Genomic DNA, 17,599 nt, shown 5'->3' on the forward strand with positions numbered 1-17,599 from the left:
GCTCATGGGTTTCATCGAAGAGGTAAACGTCTTAGACCTGCATCACTTCGGGCTTTCCTCCCACATTAAGCTGACACGCCGTGATATAACTGGACTACTGTTAAAAGCAGCGTTAAACCCAACTCACTCACTCACATATTAATATGCAGGTTGGATTTTCAGTTTGAAAAGTGACAAACATTTTCCTATATTTCTCCACTTTTGATATATATTTCTTGTATACTGACTGTATGTGGTTGTTAACAAACTGTCCTGTTCCTACGCCTGGAACAGGGATGGCTATATTTTCAGTATGTTGTCCCCCTGTTATCCATTCCCACTCATTCCTGCTTCACAGACCTTGTATTGAAGGAGAGAAACAGCATTGCTTTACAGGTTGATTAAAATCTTCACACAAGTGTAAACATCTTGTCTTGATTGTTTGCTAAAATAAAGCAACCACATATATCAGTGATGTTGTTCCTGGATTACATTTGTTTATTTTTTAACACCACACTCAGCAATCTTCCAGCTATATGACGGCCCTCTGTTAATAATTGAGTCTGGACAACACAGCCCAGTTATTGACATCATGAGCATCTTCCTACACAATTAAAATAACATGATATGCATCAACGAGTCACTGAGTCTGACTACCGTATCTGTTAGTTGCCTCTTTTGACAAACATGGGTTGCTGAAGATCAATCCTAACCTGGATCTTCATGAGTAATAGCTAGATTACAGAAGACAAACAGTTGCCTTAGTGTGTCATCCTACCCTTACCGACCGCCTCCGTGGTCTAGTGGTAGAGCGTCCACCCGGAGAGTGGAATGTCAGGGGTTCGATCCCCGACCGCGTCATACCAAAAGACCTTAAAAGATAGTACTTGTTGTTACCCTGTCTGGCGCTCGGCATTAAGGGGCTAAAACAAGGACTGTCGGCTCAAGGTCAGTATACTGTGTCTGAGTTTGGTATTCATGTTAAACTGCGGCATGGTATGTCAGTGAGCTAGCACTAAAAATCGGCATCAGTCCAGACTAGTACAAGCAGCCACACAAACACACACACGTACATGCACGTCGCTATATAAGTGCAATCATCTTGGACGCGACGTTAAACCCCATTTCACCTCACCTCCTACCCTTACCACATGAAGTGATGATTGCAGTCATGTCATGGGGGCATTTCAGTGTTTGACATTGATCGGAATTAGCTGGTAGTCCAAAGGAATGCTCTTGTAGGTAGAAAAAAATCTATTGGTCCTGGTGGATATCTAGTGGTGCTGAAAACATGCCACCAGGTATACCAGTCTAAGGCACTGCAATTCAATGGCAGCCTGCATCCCTTGGGCACACAGGAAACCTATCATTGTAGCTTCGAATCCTGGTTCCCACCAAATATGTTTCAAGGTTTGTCAGCACCATACCAGTGACCGTTGGTTTCAACAAACTTGTGAATGATTAAGACCTGCATCGCTTCAGGCTTTCCTCCCACTTTCAGCTGACAGTGATATACCTGGGATACTTCTCAAAGCAGCCTTAAACCCAGCTCACCCAGTTGGCCGGACAAAGAAATGCAAAACGATAAGATTGCTTTTCACACACTTATTTATTGAAATCCATTTTGTCTTTCAACATAAACTGCATCCATGTGGAGGCACCAGTTACCAGATGTAACGATCTGTACCATGATATGGAGACAATGACTGGTGTACTGGAGCAAAACTAAGAACAAAATAGCGTATTATATGCGTTAAATGTCATCTTTGAGGTATCGACTAGTTTTAAGTGTGCTTTGATAAATGCTAACAATAAAATATCTAAGTGGGCCTGAAGAAAGCATATTCTCAGCTCATGTACGGCGGTCGTTTTGAAAAAATAAAAGTGAAAAAGATCATTGGCAAGCGACTTGGACTAAGGGTGTATCTCAGCGTACTGCAAACAGTGCACACTATGCTGTTCTTAGATACACGGATACTATTGAAAGCGACATCCAATGTAACTGAAGTTCTTCTCGTGATAGCATTCCCCGAACTACCTGTGTCATAGTTCATAAATACAGCTGAAGCAATACCTATCAATTCCCAATTCCATGTACTGAACAGATATTTTATTTTCTATCCTTAATTCTCATCGAGTCTCATAATGTTTGTTATTATTGTATGATTAAGGTGTTGAGTATCATTGGATTGTGTTATGCCTACACAAATATTCCTTAGCCGGTGTTCAGCGACCCCCTTTCAGAGTGAGAGAGTATGGTTTAAAGCCACCTTGGGATTTGGACATTTCACCAGTGTTTGAATCGAAACCGGACCTTGACTGACGAGCGAACAAAACGGATGGGCAACCCGACATCCCCCGCGCGCACGCACGCACGCAAGCACACACCAGGAGAGCGACACTAAAGTACTGAATAAACTTCACATATGCCGTACCACCACCAATGATGAGGAACAGATGCGCAAGATAGGTATTGCTTAACCGACAACTTCGAAAACTGAGTAGATCTTTTAAAATCAAATTTGCCCACAGTTTCTCATTGTATTCATCCTGGTATCGAAAACATTTGTCCCGTGAGACAATCACATAGGAAGAGAGACCCTGGAAGCGTCCCTGGAAATTCATACACAAAAGACAGTTATTACGATTAGCATTGTTTGAAAAAATTGGTTGAAGAAAATACTGCCCCCCAAACAAATTTGCTTTTTACGTTTTTATGTACAAATAATTGTTCACTCCATGTCCCAAACTGGATCCTTCTTCAGAGAAAACTGATAGTATATCTTGTACCAGTGACGACAAAATATTCTGTCTCTATAAAATCAAGAATATTAAATGGTTGAACCCTAAGATGCCCGGATGTTCATCATTGAGTATGTGTGTAACAGTTTTGTAATGATAGATTCTAAGTGACAATAGGCGGGTCTTTATATGATATCTTACTACTGTTATAGAAATTTCGTCAAAGTCCGTCATGCCTTTTCATCCAAAATTACCAATGAACAGCACTGGAGTGCATAAGCGTATTTTTCAATGTGACCTTTCGAGAAGCAGGCACCAATGGTTTGATGTCTTTCCTGTCCAGAAAAAGCGATTTGGTTATCCAGAGCTTAGCCCGCATGATCATTAACCTTTACCCTATCTAGTAATATCAATACACCTGGAAAGCCCCATTTCCGTGCACCAGATAGACAGAATTGCACCGGCTGGTCGTCTTGTCCCTACACGTGGTCCTCTTGTACCTACGTGGTCTTTAAACATACATAGGCTCTTTGGTACAACTTACATTCGACTTGGAATATAGTTTCCTCTCATTGTCTAATGGCTGCAAATGCTACTCCCCGAAAAGTGCAGTTACTTCAATCTTATATGTCACTATTGATCTGATAGGGTAAAACGAGCACGGCGACGATAGTAAATGTCATTTAATGTCATGCCTCTGTGATCAAAGTCCATGAGGTATCCGGGTTTAGGCATGAGTCATCGATCATTTCCGTGAACATCGATCCTTGAATGATACAGAGGGAGATTATCCGAGGTGACACATATTTAAAACTTAAGGCACATCGAGCCGAAAGCATACGTGTTGGGAGCGTATGGACACCAGCCCACACAGCGGCCCTGGTAGTAGTAGTTTTTACATATCTGAAACGAGATATATAACAAATGTAAATGGTATTTTATTTGCATACTTGTAGATAATCGTTATGTTTGTTATAAGGTGCATTCAGGAACACTCCGCGCACTTTCATCACGGCGGTCTACAAATCAAAATCATACATCAGACAAACCGGTGATTGATATTATGAACATCGTCGGTGTTCGATGACACAACAAAGTCATCAAGTCTGACCACTAACCTGGAATCCCAGGCTTACTTTGAAGCTGATTGACTAAGATAGTTGGTAATGTCCAAAAAGACGCATGCCAAGACGTTTACCACGTCACTTGAGTTATTCACCGCTTTGGACAATAGTTCTGTTGGACGACATCGGGTCAGCCACATACGAGAATAAAGCTGATGCAAGCCGTAGACTATTACTGTTTTCCTGAACAACAGGAAAGAGGATCATAATCAGGGCGAAACTTGGATTCGAACCCAGGATCATTGAATCCTGGAATCCTCGCTAGTTGACGAGGCGTTTTTCTTGTAATCTTTGTTTAAAACGAAGTTTAAAACGAAGTTGTTTGTCCGAAGTGGTCACGAAACGTCACCACTACAATACGCTACACTAAACTACACTACACCATTCCTGACCATTCACGGCATTCGTGACATTTACAACTTTGGGGTCCCGGGGTAAGAAGTTAAAAGCAATATCATTAAAATCAGAGGACATCCCATTACGGTTCACATCAGAACGGCCTTTCGCGAACTTTGACCGACCACTGAAACAACTAACAAGAAGTCAACATCAGCCAATTAGAAAGCAGCTTTTTTCAGAATTTAAATTATAATTGTGATGATGATCTCTTGTTTGTCAAGAGTAAAGACATTTATGCGGTAGCATATGTACTTTACAGTGGTTGTGGACATCAAGATTAGTGACGTCTATGAATCTGATATCGTTACGTCTGAACCTCACTCTCACCTCACAGTCAGCCTCGGTCTCGTCCCAACATCCGGCGGCGCACTGGCTGTGACAGCATCCCTCCTTCCCAGGTCCGAAGCACCGGTACGGACACGAGGGGTCACAGGTCAAGGGCTCGACTGGAACAGGACAAGTTCTCTCATTTTATTGGGTACACGTGTTGTGCGTTTGTCAGACTCCCTACAGCTGCTGGTGCAACGGTTATATGTCTTTGTACCTGAGTTGACGTCTCGGTACCAGATCTGTGGTGGTGGGTTTTGTGGCCGGTATGTGACGTGGCCAACTCATGATGACAGCTGAACATCACACGTAATAAGCGAGTGAGTGAGTATTCTTTTACGCCGCTTTTAGCAAAATTCCAGCAATATCACGGCAGGGGACACCAGAAATGGGTTTCGCACATTTTACCCATGTGGGGCATCGAACCCGGGTCTTAGGTGTGACGAGCGAACGCTTTAACCACTAAACTACTCCACCGGCCATCAAATGTAATAAGTGTTTTCTGTATCTATGTAATAATACTTATGACAAAACTGGAATGTTTGGGGTAATCCATTTTGTTTATATTGTGTATAAATATGAGATAAACCAAACAGTTTAATTTGTTAAGAGGGGCATTAACCAGTGTTAATCTGCAAAGCCAGAACAAAGGAAAACATCGCATGCTTCTTAACATAGCTCCTTTCCTATACACTGGTGTCACACGTGTATACTTCCTTCATGGGTAATGTGAGCGATCATTACCAGAAACTTTCGGGAACCTCCACAGTTGGTGAAGAATTTAACACTTATTAAAAACTGTAATTCGTGTAAAAGTTTCAATGCTTTATTTCCGACAGTCATTTGACAAATAAATGAGTGGCGCCTGCGTCAAAATGTATGGTGCCTTGCTACGAGATTATGTCAATGTTGTCTGTAACATAGTAGTAGTAGTGGTGGTGGCGGTAATAGAAGAAGAAGTAGTAGTAGTAGTAGTAGTAGTAGTAGTAGGTGCCTGGCCACGAGATTGTTGTTTTGTAGCCTAGCAGTAGTAGTAGTGGTGGTGGTAGTAGTAGTAGTTGTAGTAGTAGTAGTAGTAGTAGTAGTAGTAGTAGTAGTAGTAGTAGTAGTAGTAGTAGTAGTAGTAGTAGGTGCCTGGCCACGAGATTATGTCAATGTTGTTTTGTAGCATAGCAGTAGTAGTAGTGGTGGTAGTAGTAGTAGTAGTAGTAGTAGGAGGTGCCTGGCCACGAGATTGTTGTTTTGTAGCATAGCAGTAGTAGTAGTGGTGGTAGTAGTAGTAGTAGTAGTAGTAGTAGTAGTAGTAGTAGTAGGTGCCTGGCCACGAGATTGTTGTTTTGTAGCATAGCAGTAGTAGTAGTGGTGGTAGTAGTAGTAGTAGTAGTAGGAGGAGGTGCCTGGCCACGAGATTGTTGTTTTGTAGCATAGCAGTAGTAGTAGTGGTGGTAGTAGTAGTAGTAGTTGTAGTAGTAGTAGTAGTAGTAGTAGTAGTAGTAGTAGTAGTAGTAGTAGTAGGTGCCTGGCCACGAGATTATGTCAATGTTGTTTTGTAGCATAGCAGTAGTAGTAGTGGTGGTAGTAGTAGTAGTAGTAGTAGTAGTAGTAGGAGGTGCCTGGCCACGAGATTGTTGTTTTGTAGCATAGCAGTAGTAGTTGTGGTGGTGGTAGTAGTAGTAGTAATGGTAGTAGTAGTAGTAGTAGTAGTAGTAGTAGAAGTAGTAGTAGGGTGCCTGGCCACGAGATTGTTGTTTTGTAGCATAGCAGTAGTAGTAGTGGTGGTAGTAGTAGTAGTAGTTGTAGTAGTAGTAGTAGTAGTAGTAGTAGTAGTAGTAGTAGTAGTAGTAGTAGTAGGTGCCTGGCCACGAGATTATGTCAATGTTGTTTTGTAGCATAGCAGTAGTAGTAGTGGTGGTAGTAGTAGTAGTAGTAGTAGTAGGAGGTGCCTGGCCACGAGATTGTTGTTTTGTAGCATAGCAGTAGTAGTTGTGGTGGTGGTAGTAGTAGTAGTAATAGTAGTAGTAGTAGTAGTAGTAGTAGTAGTAGTAGTAGTAGTAGTAGTAGTAGTAGTAGAAGTAGTAGTAGGGTGCCTGGCCACGAGATTATGTCAATGTTGTTTTGTAGCATAGCAGTAGTAGTAGTGGTGGTAGTAGTAGTAGTAGTAGTAGTAGTAGTAGGAGGAGGTGCCTGGCCACGAGATTGTTGTTTTGTAGCATAGCAGTAGTAGTAGTGGTGGTAGTAGTAGTAGTAGTTGTAGTAGTAGTAGAAGTAGTAGTAGTAGTAGTAGTAGTAGTAGTAGGTGCCTGGCCACGAGATTATGTCAATGTTGTTTTGTAGCATAGCAGTAGTAGTAGTGGTGGTAGTAGTAGTAGTAGTAGTAGTAGGAGGTGCCTGGCCACGAGATTGTTGTTTTGTAGCATAGCAGTAGTAGTTGTGGTGGTGGTAGTAGTAGTAGTAATAGTAGTAGTAGTAGTAGTAGTAGTAGTAGTAGAAGTAGTAGTAGGGTGCCTGGCCACGAGATTGTTGTTTTGTAGCATAGCAGTAGTAGTAGTGGTGGTAGTAGTAGTAGTAGTTGTAGTAGTAGTAGTAGTAGTAGTAGTAGGTGCCTGGCCACGAGATTATGTCAATGTTGTTTTGTAGCATAGCAGTAGTAGTAGTGGTGGTAGTAGTAGTAGTAGTAGTAGTAGGAGGTGCCTGGCCACGAGATTGTTGTTTTGTAGCATAGCAGTAGTAGTTGTGGTGGTGGTAGTAGTAGTAGTAATAGTAGTAGTAGTAGTAGTAGTAGTAGTAGTAGTAGAAGTAGTAGTAGGTGCCTGGCCACGAGATTATGTCAATGTTGTTTTGTAGCATAGCAGTAGTAGTAGTGGTGGTAGTAGTAGTAGTAGTAGTAGTAGGAGGTGCCTGGCCACGAGATTGTTGTTTTGTAGCATAGCAGTAGTAGTAGTGGTGGTAGTAGTAGTAGTAGTAGTAGTAGTAGTAGTAGTAGGTGCCTGGCCACGAGATTGTTGTTTTGTAGCATAGCAGTAGTAGTAGTGGTGGTAGTAGTAGTAGTAGTAGTTGTAGTAGTAGTAGAAGTAGTAGTAGTAGTAGTAGTAGTAGTAGTAGGTGCCTGGCCACGAGATTATGTCAATGTTGTTTTGTAGCATAGCAGTAGTAGTAGTGGTGGTAGTAGTAGTAGTAGTAGTAGTAGTAGGAGGTGCCTGGCCACGAGATTGTTGTTTTGTAGCATAGCAGTAGTAGTTGTGGTGGTGGTAGTAGTAGTAGTAATAGTAGTAGTAGTAGTAGTAGTAGTAGTAGTAGTAGTAGTAGTAGTAGTAGTAGTAGAAGTAGTAGTAGGGTGCCTGGCCACGAGATTGTTGTTTTGTAGCATAGCAGTAGTAGTAGTGGTGGTAGTAGTAGTAGTAGTAGTAGTTGTAGTAGTAGTAGTAGTAGTAGTAGTAGTAGTAGTAGTAGTAGGTGCCTGGCCACGAGATTATGTCAATGTTGTTTTGTAGCATAGCAGTAGTAGTAGTGGTGGTAGTAGTAGTAGTAGTAGTAGTAGGAGGTGCCTGGCCACGAGATTGTTGTTTTGTAGCATAGCAGTAGTAGTTGTGGTGGTGGTAGTAGTAGTAGTAATAGTAGTAGTAGTAGTAGTAGTAGTAGTAGTAGTAGTAGTAGTAGTAGTAGAAGTAGTAGTAGGGTGCCTGGCCACGAGATTATGTCAATGTTGTTTTGTAGCATAGCAGTAGTAGTAGTGGTGGTAGTAGTAGTAGTAGTAGTAGTAGTAGGAGGAGGTGCCTGGCCACGAGATTGTTGTTTTGTAGCATAGCAGTAGTAGTAGTGGTGGTAGTAGTAGTAGTAGTTGTAGTAGTAGTAGAAGTAGTAGTAGTAGTAGTAGTAGTAGTAGGTGCCTGGCCACGAGATTATGTCAATGTTGTTTTGTAGCATAGCAGTAGTAGTAGTGGTGGTAGTAGTAGTAGTAGTAGTAGTAGTAGGAGGTGCCTGGCCACGAGATTGTTGTTTTGTAGCATAGCAGTAGTAGTTGTGGTGGTGGTAGTAGTAGTAGTAATAGTAGTAGTAGTAGTAGTAGTAGTAGTAGTAGAAGTAGTAGTAGGGTGCCTGGCCACGAGATTGTTGTTTTGTAGCATAGCAGTAGTAGTAGTGGTGGTAGTAGTAGTAGTAGTTGTAGTAGTAGTAGTAGTAGTAGTAGTAGGTGCCTGGCCACGAGATTATGTCAATGTTGTTTTGTAGCATAGCAGTAGTAGTAGTGGTGGTAGTAGTAGTAGTAGTAGTAGTAGGAGGTGCCTGGCCACGAGATTGTTGTTTTGTAGCATAGCAGTAGTAGTTGTGGTGGTGGTAGTAGTAGTAGTAATAGTAGTAGTAGTAGTAGTAGTAGTAGTAGTAGTAGAAGTAGTAGTAGGGTGCCTGGCCACGAGATTATGTCAATGTTGTTTTGTAGCATAGCAGTAGTAGTAGTGGTGGTAGTAGTAGTAGTAGTAGTAGTAGTAGTAGGAGGAGGTGCCTGGCCACGAGATTGTTGTTTTGTAGCATAGCAGTAGTAGTTGTGGTGGTGGTAGTAGTAGTAGTAATAGTAGTAGTAGTAGTAGTAGAAGTAGTAGTAGGGTGCCTGGCCACGAGATTATGTCAATGTTGTTTTGTAGCATAGCAGTAGTAGTAGTGGTGGTAGTAGTAGTAGTAGTAGTAGTAGTAGTAGTAGTAGTAGTAGTAGTAGTAGTAGTAGAAGTTAGGGCAAACATGGGACATATAGAGACCTTTATGCGCAAACATCCCATGACCCATGTTCCCGAAGCAAGGGAGTTATCTAACTTTAAAAGTCCAGTTTCCACCCTTGCCGAACTAAGCTGGAATTACTGAGCTCGATCGTAGCGCCACCAGTGGTTATTACCTGTTATTTACCTTCTAAGCCTCTCCTACTGACCAATCAGATTCAGCCTCTCGTATCACTTGCATTAGTTTCAAACAAAATTGCGACGCCCAGTGAGGACGATCGGATCGATAATCAAGATCTACATTGTGTTAAAACGGGTCTTACATCGCGAAATGCATCAAATCACGTGAGCACTTTGATTAATAACATGAACAGATTTAGAAAATATCTGCTGCCAACGAGTTGGCGCTGCACATGCTTTGCCAATCCTGCAATCCTGCAATCGACCAAAATCTGCACGACAGTTTACAAACCGATTTCGATTTCGTTGCGCGATTTTTATTGGACTATGCATAGACTCGTTAGTCCAGCCAAAATGTAACTCCATTATACCAGCCTAGTTCGGCAAGGGTGGAAACTGGACTTTTATAGTCAATTAACTCCTTGCATCGGGAAGATGCCCTTGACCCTGTTACTTACTTTTCTGACAGAGTTGCTTCCCCCTTCCCCAGCACCGCCTGGTACCTTGCTGTTGACAGTGACTGGAGCACGGCAAACCTGGGCAGAGAGACACACGCACTCAGCTTGTTGATGCGGACATCACATGACAAAGCTTACAAGTCTAACAATATACGTTGGAGTAAAACTTAACCGATGGGCCTGTTTGGTCTTGACGATGCAGAGGGAAGAAAATTGCCGCGGCGATACCCTAAATGAACTTCTTAAATAATACTAGTGCGGGAGAACGCATTCACTGCCTTACTACTACACCGCCCCAGGGATAACTTTCCATAAATGAGTTGATATGATAACACAACTTATGCATGTTACAAACTAAGCTTTAATTAAAAACGAATGAGTGATAATTTCGATCCTTGCAACAAGGCCAGATTTTTTGACAGTTTGCTGGTTTATTGTTTAGCGCCGCACTCATGACGGCGGTCTGTAAATAATCGAGTCTTGACCAGAGAATACAGTGATTGACATCATGAGTATCGTAGATCGAGCCTGAAACCAAGATGTTTGTCGCCTCTTACGACCAAAAACGGTTTGAAAAAGGAGGTTACAAGTAACCAAGGAGAAAACACACTGGCGGGTTGATAAATAAGATTTCTGAAAGGTGGTGGGTGGGGTCAAAACATTAGAAAACTACTACATCCTCACATCGTTTAGCGAGTGGTTGGTCTCCTTTGAGCATGGCCTTCCTCCCACCGTTGATGATGGCCTCCCAGAGGATGGTCTGGACGTAACACAGTCCGGGGTTGTTTGCAAACAGCACATCGCCCCCAGAAATCTCTGTGGGTAAATAACATGTGTCTATATACTTCGAGAAGATGTCGGATTTCATAACTTTATCATGCATGAAACGATCAAAGTAGAAAACATGTATCAATGCTACAATGTGAAGAAATAGCGCTTGTAGAACTATCCATTTTGCCAAAAGCATACCTTTATCAAACATAGATTATATTTATGTTGAACTCTACTATTGAATACTATTTGTTTTAAGGAACGGTGGAACAATCCAATATATAGTCATGTGTATACTATATACTTATCTGTTAATAGGGAAATTTAGATATTTCATACTATTTGTCTATAGATCATCTTCCCGAGGCAACAGAATTAACTGACTATAAAAATCCAGTTTCCACCCTTGCCGAATTAGACTGGTATTATGGAGTTACAGTTTGGCTGGACTAACGAGTCTATGCATAGTCAAATCAAAATCGCACAACGAAATCGAAATCTCGTTCGTAAACTGTGGTGCAGATTTCGGTCGATTGCAGGATTTGCAAAACATGTGCACCGCCAACTCGTTGTCAACAGATATTTTCGAAGTCTTTCATGTTTTTTATCAATGTGCTCATGTGATTTGATGCACTTCGCGATTTAAGACCTGTTTTATCACAATATAGGTCTTGATTATCGATCAGATTGTCTTGACTGGGCGCCGTCATTTTGTCTGAAACAAATGCAAGTGATACGAGATAATAACCACTGGTGGCGCTACGATCGAGTCAGGGAATTCAAGCCTAGTTCGGCAAGGGTGGAAACTGGACTTTTAAAGTCAGTTAACTCCCTTGCTTCGGGAAGATGTATATACATATAATAAGTCATCTGTCTTCATCCATGACTTATAGAGCAACATCCCTCTCAACCAGTAAGTAGTATAATACAGTATGCTGGAGATGAAATCATGGACTGTAAACATATACCTATTACCTCTCAATTTCGGCAGTTGGAGCTCTTGCAAACCTCTCCTCGATCCATACGACCTGGAGGTCAAGGTTACGGCAAGTCCAAACTGTCTCCCGAAGAGTTCAAGTGTCTGGTTACCTCTGATGACCTCTAGACTCGTCAGGGGTATCTCCCGAACCCGCGTTACCAGGCCAATGAGCACATAGCCGCTGACGTAACGGATGGAGCGGAGGAAACTGAGGTCGTAGTTGATGTTTTTGTGACGCAGGTGCGTGATCTCGAGATTCCCCTGCACGTATGTGCAGCCGGTGTAACGCCGTTGCATGTACCGGTAGTGACGTCGGAGAGACCCGGAATAGCTGAAGCCCATGTGGGTACCGGGGCAGGCTGCAAACAGATAGAGAAGTGTTGAAGACTAGGTACATGTTTTAATTTGACAATGTACAACGTCTAGACTGAAAATGGTGAAGCTGGTCTCCATTGTGATATTGTTTTCATATTGAATATTCATAACGGTTCTTACATGGCTCGTTTGTAATGAGTGGCGCAGCAATTTGAAGTGCGTTTGCGTCCCTTGGGAATGGCAGAAACCTATTGTCATGGGTTTGAATTCCGGTTCGTCCCGATTATGCTTCCAGGTTTGTCAGCACTAACTCATTCGTTCGTTTTGAACTGCACTGAGCAAAAAAGCCTAGTGATTTATACTAACTTAATTAGTAACTAGCGACCAGGAGGTTAGTAAACAGCGAATTTGCTATCCTGCTTTACAGATTTCACAAAGATGCTGAAGATAAGTAAATATCACTTATCTTATAAGTAAAATCTACACTGTAAAATTGTGTTAAGAATGTGACAAGGCATAGAAGACATGTTTAGGAATGTTTTTCAATCCTAAACGGTATGCACATTTTGGTGTGTTCTATCTGAACACGTTCAACAAACACATGAAATGAGCTATCGCCTCTTAGCTAAACATCACCTTATATATTAACACAACATTCCAATAGAATTTAAACATTTTTAAATATGTTTAGAATTTAGACATGTTAAACAGTGTTAAATAAAGTGCATATCATCAGTCGATGAGTCTAATATAGATGAGTGTATGATATATATTGAAAGTAGCTGTGCAAATCAGCTTCACAGGCACTTGCATAACACAGATACCACTAGGACTTACAACGAACTTGGTACAATATTTACATATACATGTACGAACAAACCAAGCGAATGGTGACAAGGAAAAGTTACACTTGTGGCGACAACAGTCTCTATAGCATATGTGGTAGCGTGACGGACTATCAAACCTACAGGTTGTTGCAGTTTCAAATCCATCCGAGGTTTAAAAATCTATGTGTCCTTCAGTGTGCTGTTGCTATATGCATAATAATATTTCTCTCATACAGGAAGCTGACAATGAAAGAATATCGTATTACTACTTAACCTTTTGTAGTTAGTAACGATAGGCCACCGGGTTAAAAAATACTAACTGATTAGTAAAATCTACTAAAATGTTAGTGTCTGAGTTGACTATGAAATTCACTAAGTTAGTAAACCTAACAAAGCATTTCCGTCAGTGTGGTTATTTAATTTAGTTGAGGAAAAAGGATGGCTTGTTTAACATTTTCAAGCCCCTCATTGCCAACCATGCTTACCCGGAAAAGAAAGAATTTTACGTAAAGATGACATGTGTATGTGTGAGTTCATTTCCCCCAGCTAGCGACATTACATTAATACACGGCAGCCAGTGAATAGACTAATCTCATCCAGGTAAAGTGCATGGGTTGACAACTTTCTACAAAAGTATGGAGAAGGGTATGATGACACTCTATCATCTAGGCCACACACTGTAACCGCTTGTAACTATGAATAATTGAACCAAAGACAAAGTAAAAGACAAGACAACTGAGTGATGAAATCATGCACATCAATCCACGCAATTGGGGTACGATGACATGCATCAACCAAGTGAGCGAGCCTGACTACCTCTTGCGACAAGCATAGTCGCCTTTTACGGTAAGCATGGGTTGCTGAAGACATGAAATGGATCATGATCAATGATACCAGTGTCTGATAACACGTTTATGTCCTGTGAGACACAACCACAACCAGGATGGTCTGGTACGTTGGTTCATTCAAAGACCATCTGATCAACTGCCATACAGTGCACATCCAGATGGCCCTCCCAAACCATACGTCACTGTCACTGTTTGTTTTATAAATACTCCTTAGCGTATCTTACTGAATGGCCGTAAATGAATGAATGAATGGAGATGGATCGATGGATGAATGAATGAAGATCATGAATGGATAAATGAATAAAGATGGATGGATGATGGATGAATAAAGATGGATGGTGGATAATAAATGGATTGGTGAAGAAAGATGGATGGATGAATGAATGAATAAAGATGGATGGGTGAATAAAGATGAATGGATGGTGGATGAATGAATAAAGATGGATGGACGGATGGTGAATAAAGATGGATGAATGACTGAAGATGGATAGGTGGATGATGGATGAATGAAGATGGATGGATGAATGAATGAAGATGGATGATGGGTGAATGGAGATGGATGGATGAATGATTGAATAAAGATGGATGGGTGGATGATAAATGAATGGGTGAATAAAGATGGATGGATGTAGGTGTAGGTGAGTGAGTGTTGATGTAGGTGTATTATGTTATTGTTTCAAGCATTCAACTTTGATATAGCTTAACTTAACTTAATGCTACTGTCAATTAAATTGATCTTACCGTCTTACGCAAGTAAAACCCGTGATGCATTCATTTGAGTGTTTCTATCGAATTATACACGCCAAAGAAAGCATTATATGACAGTTATCTCCTTCACGCAATGAATTATATTGATCAATTACCTGTAAACGTGTTGGCTTTCAACGTCACGTGATCATACTGACAAACTTCACGACAATAAATCAATTCTTTCGTCACAAGTGAGTAAGGGATCAACAGCTTTAAGCGACTTTCCCAACACGACGACATAAGCAAGGGTTTTTAAACAGGGACGACATACAAAGTTAATCCATTTATTCTATTTCGGTAGATATTTGTAGCTATTATAGATTAAAACCCAACAGATATGATTATCCTGTCAACATCTTAAGAGCGTTATAAGGGTGCATTCTCCAAACTGAAATAGACAACCAGGAAGTGACCGTTGTCAATATCGATTTGACAGATAGCAATAGTGAAAGTTACAAACTTTATGGACAGTAAAAAGTTTCTGTTTTATTTTTTAAAACAAGTAGCACTTGGTTACATTTGTTTATTTCAGGAAATCGATGTTGGGAAGTATTCTTTCAAGCACATCAAATGATCTGATGTCTGTCATGATATGTGTGTTTGATCGCACAGAAACATACATCGATTTGACAAATATCAGTAGGCGTACATTGTGTGGATTGACAGTATTTGTCTTTCTGGTTTCTGTGTTGTTTGTTGATGTGGACGGATCGGATAAGGAATGTTGCGTCATGTATGTTTCTTAATGACTCCGCGGGGGTTCCGGCGTAAAACAGAACCCCAGAAAGATGTACTTGTCGTATGAGGCGCGTTAGGTGTCAGACATTTGACTGTATGACACCAATATTTTTATGCTTAGTTATTTGTAGGTTATAACGCTACGACTCCATCGATTTCAAATGCTGATGATGGTTACGATGAAAAATATAAATATATGAATGACCTAGGTAATGTATTTGGTCATATGTAGGCTAGACCAAATTTATCTAGTATTCTGAGTGAGTGGATAAGCACATTTTGAACAGTATTCCAGTAATATCACGACTTCATTTTGATAAAACCCGAAGTGAGTCAGGTCTTGGACGTCCACATGTACTTGAAGAAACATAATCAGGACGAACCTGGGTTATTATGTTTAGGATTAAATATAGCAAAAGAACCAAGGAAAGTAGAAAAAAAATAAAAAAATACATGATTTTTTTAATGTTAAGTTGATAAAAAAAAGGCAGGCTATTGTGTAAATAGTAATGGTGAGTAAATGGATAATTGCTTGTTTTTCCCAACCAAAATAGTTGAATTATTTGACTGTATCATCGCAAAAGATATAGATACATAGTTATTTGTAAAGCCGCGAGAGAGTGATCAACTCCATCGTTATTCAGAGGTCTGATGCTGATAATGATTACGATGATGACGACACTGGTTGAACTACAGGGGCTTGTAACGCAAATAATAGCAGCAAGATGTATATGGCGTGTCCACGGGACGCATCTCTGCACAGACAATCGCGGCGCCGTAGACGACTGGGCCACCTGTGCCTTCTTTAGTAATAAGGAATTAGCGGATAATTCCTGTGCTACAAAACTCTGTGGTTATAACCACAATAAGTAGAAAATTAATAAAAGAAGAGTTTTTGACATTTGAACATACATGTTGATGAAAGGTATAATAACATATGTAACTGAACAAAACCCTTGAATAAAAACTGATAATATGTAAGGTTGGGGAAATGCGAATGAGTCAGGGAGTTGTTTTAACGTCGGTTGAACATTATGTCAGCAATATCATGGCATATCAGCTGTTTGTCTGAGAAAGCGGGCAGGTCTTAGATGTTGATGAAACTTTGATGAAACCCACAAGCACAGGTATTATACGAAGCATCATAGTCAGGGCAAATCTTGATTTCGAACCCACGATCATAGGATCCTGTCACGTCTAAGGGACGCAACTCTGCATAACGACATGTCGCATGTCGCCTTAGACATTATTGCATCCAGATAATCCCACTTTCAATTAATATTTATTGTATTCTCATTTGTTTAAATGTTCTTTAATTGACTGAATGTTCATCCTTCTGATAAGAGATCCAATTGCTTTGAACTAAAGTTAAGAAATATGACGAAAGTCTACTACAATGTAATTTTGAAAACAATGTAATAATTCAAAATGGAATCATAGCTTACCTTTCTCCAGTGTTAATTTGGGTAGATCGATGTCTGGTTGAATGATGATACCAAAGGCTGTACCCAAACACAACGCGCTCAGTAAAGCAACTTGTGTCATCTTAGATAATAAGTGTTCCTTTGCACTGAACAAAATATGTAGAATAGAATATTTCTGACCAAAATATATTCAAGCTGGGTTCTCCAAGCTTAGAAATCCCAATTCTACTATAAATGTGTGTGCTGTTGATGATTAAGGAGTGTTCGATCTGTTGTGCCGAGACAAATCAATCAGTGATCACAGGAGCGCGAACTTCGAGCGTTGTAAACAGTTCTCTGTTGGCTTCGATCGCTGCGTGCAGGTAGAGCCATTGCCTGGGACCGGGATGTGTGACGCGAACAAAGTTTGGCTGCTTTTAAATATCTACTAAAGTGCTTATTAATTAATTATTATTCATGACGCCTCAGACTTGTCACGTGGTCGTGACATCATTGACGTTTGTCATGCTTTGTTACAATGGGTAACCGTGGTAACGAAATACAAAAATTATAGTGGTTAGTGGTGAGGTATATCTTAGGTGGTAAACTGATAGCGAATGATTGACAGGTATTCGCTGTCGTGATTGGCAGGTTGTATATGTCGTGATTCTGACGTTATCGCTTCATGCGCGTGATGTTTCATGTAGTGTTGCCCAGTCGTTTTATCGGGGTTCTTCAATATGAATATAAGCTGCAGACCTGCACGGAGCAAGTTTTTAAACCAAGTTACCTTTGCCATTTTTTCGTTATGCCTAGTAAATTCTTTTCAGAACAACAACAACGTCTTGATCATCATGGTCATGGCATCATAATCATCATCATCATCTTCATCATCATCTGTCATCATCACCATCACCATCATCATTATCATTATCATCATCACCATCTTCCCTTTAGAATCCGCTCAGTGATTCATTGTGCGTGTACCAACCGTCCCCTGAATCACCTCCGACACCATGCATTGATTAATCGCAGGTCGATATGTTAGTACTT

The 17,599-nt window shown here is 40.7% G+C and overlaps 1 protein-coding gene across 1 annotated transcript; it reads right to left on the reverse strand.

Moving 5' to 3' along the window:
* Positions 1 to 1,573: 1,573 nt before the first annotated feature.
* LOC124149870 (epidermal growth factor receptor-like) lies at positions 1,574 to 16,966 on the reverse strand. Its single transcript, XM_046521700.2, has 6 exons — positions 16,589 to 16,966; positions 11,662 to 12,024; positions 10,600 to 10,731; positions 9,916 to 9,993; positions 4,572 to 4,690; positions 1,574 to 3,624 (listed from the first exon to the last, which is right to left on the reverse strand). Exons 1-6 carry the CDS (start codon positions 16,686 to 16,688, stop codon positions 3,529 to 3,531), a joined length of 888 nt encoding a protein of 295 aa, XP_046377656.1. The 5' UTR covers positions 16,689 to 16,966; the 3' UTR covers positions 1,574 to 3,528.
* Positions 16,967 to 17,599: the final 633 nt, after the last annotated feature.

Source organism: Haliotis rufescens, unplaced genomic scaffold (genome assembly GCF_023055435.1).
Source record: "Haliotis rufescens isolate VD_foot unplaced genomic scaffold, xgHalRufe1.0.p SCAF_4, whole genome shotgun sequence".
NCBI classification, from domain to species: Eukaryota; Metazoa; Mollusca; class Gastropoda; order Lepetellida; family Haliotidae; genus Haliotis; species Haliotis rufescens.

What these genes read in the sequence shown, in the direction of transcription:
- LOC124149870 (XM_046521700.2), bottom strand. Translation starts at nt 16,688, where the DNA reads ATGACACAAGTTGCTTTACTGAGCGCGTTGTGTTTGGGTACAGCCTTT. An exon ending in CCAACTGCCGAAATTGAGAG is followed by an intron (nt 10,732 to 11,661) that starts GTAATAGGTATA and finishes ATTTACCCACAG; the next exon opens with AGATTTCTGGGGGCGATGTG. An exon ending in AGACCGAGGCTGACTGTGAG is followed by an intron (nt 3,625 to 4,571) that starts GTGAGAGTGAGG and finishes ATCTCGTTTCAG; the next exon opens with ATATGTAAAAACTACTACTA.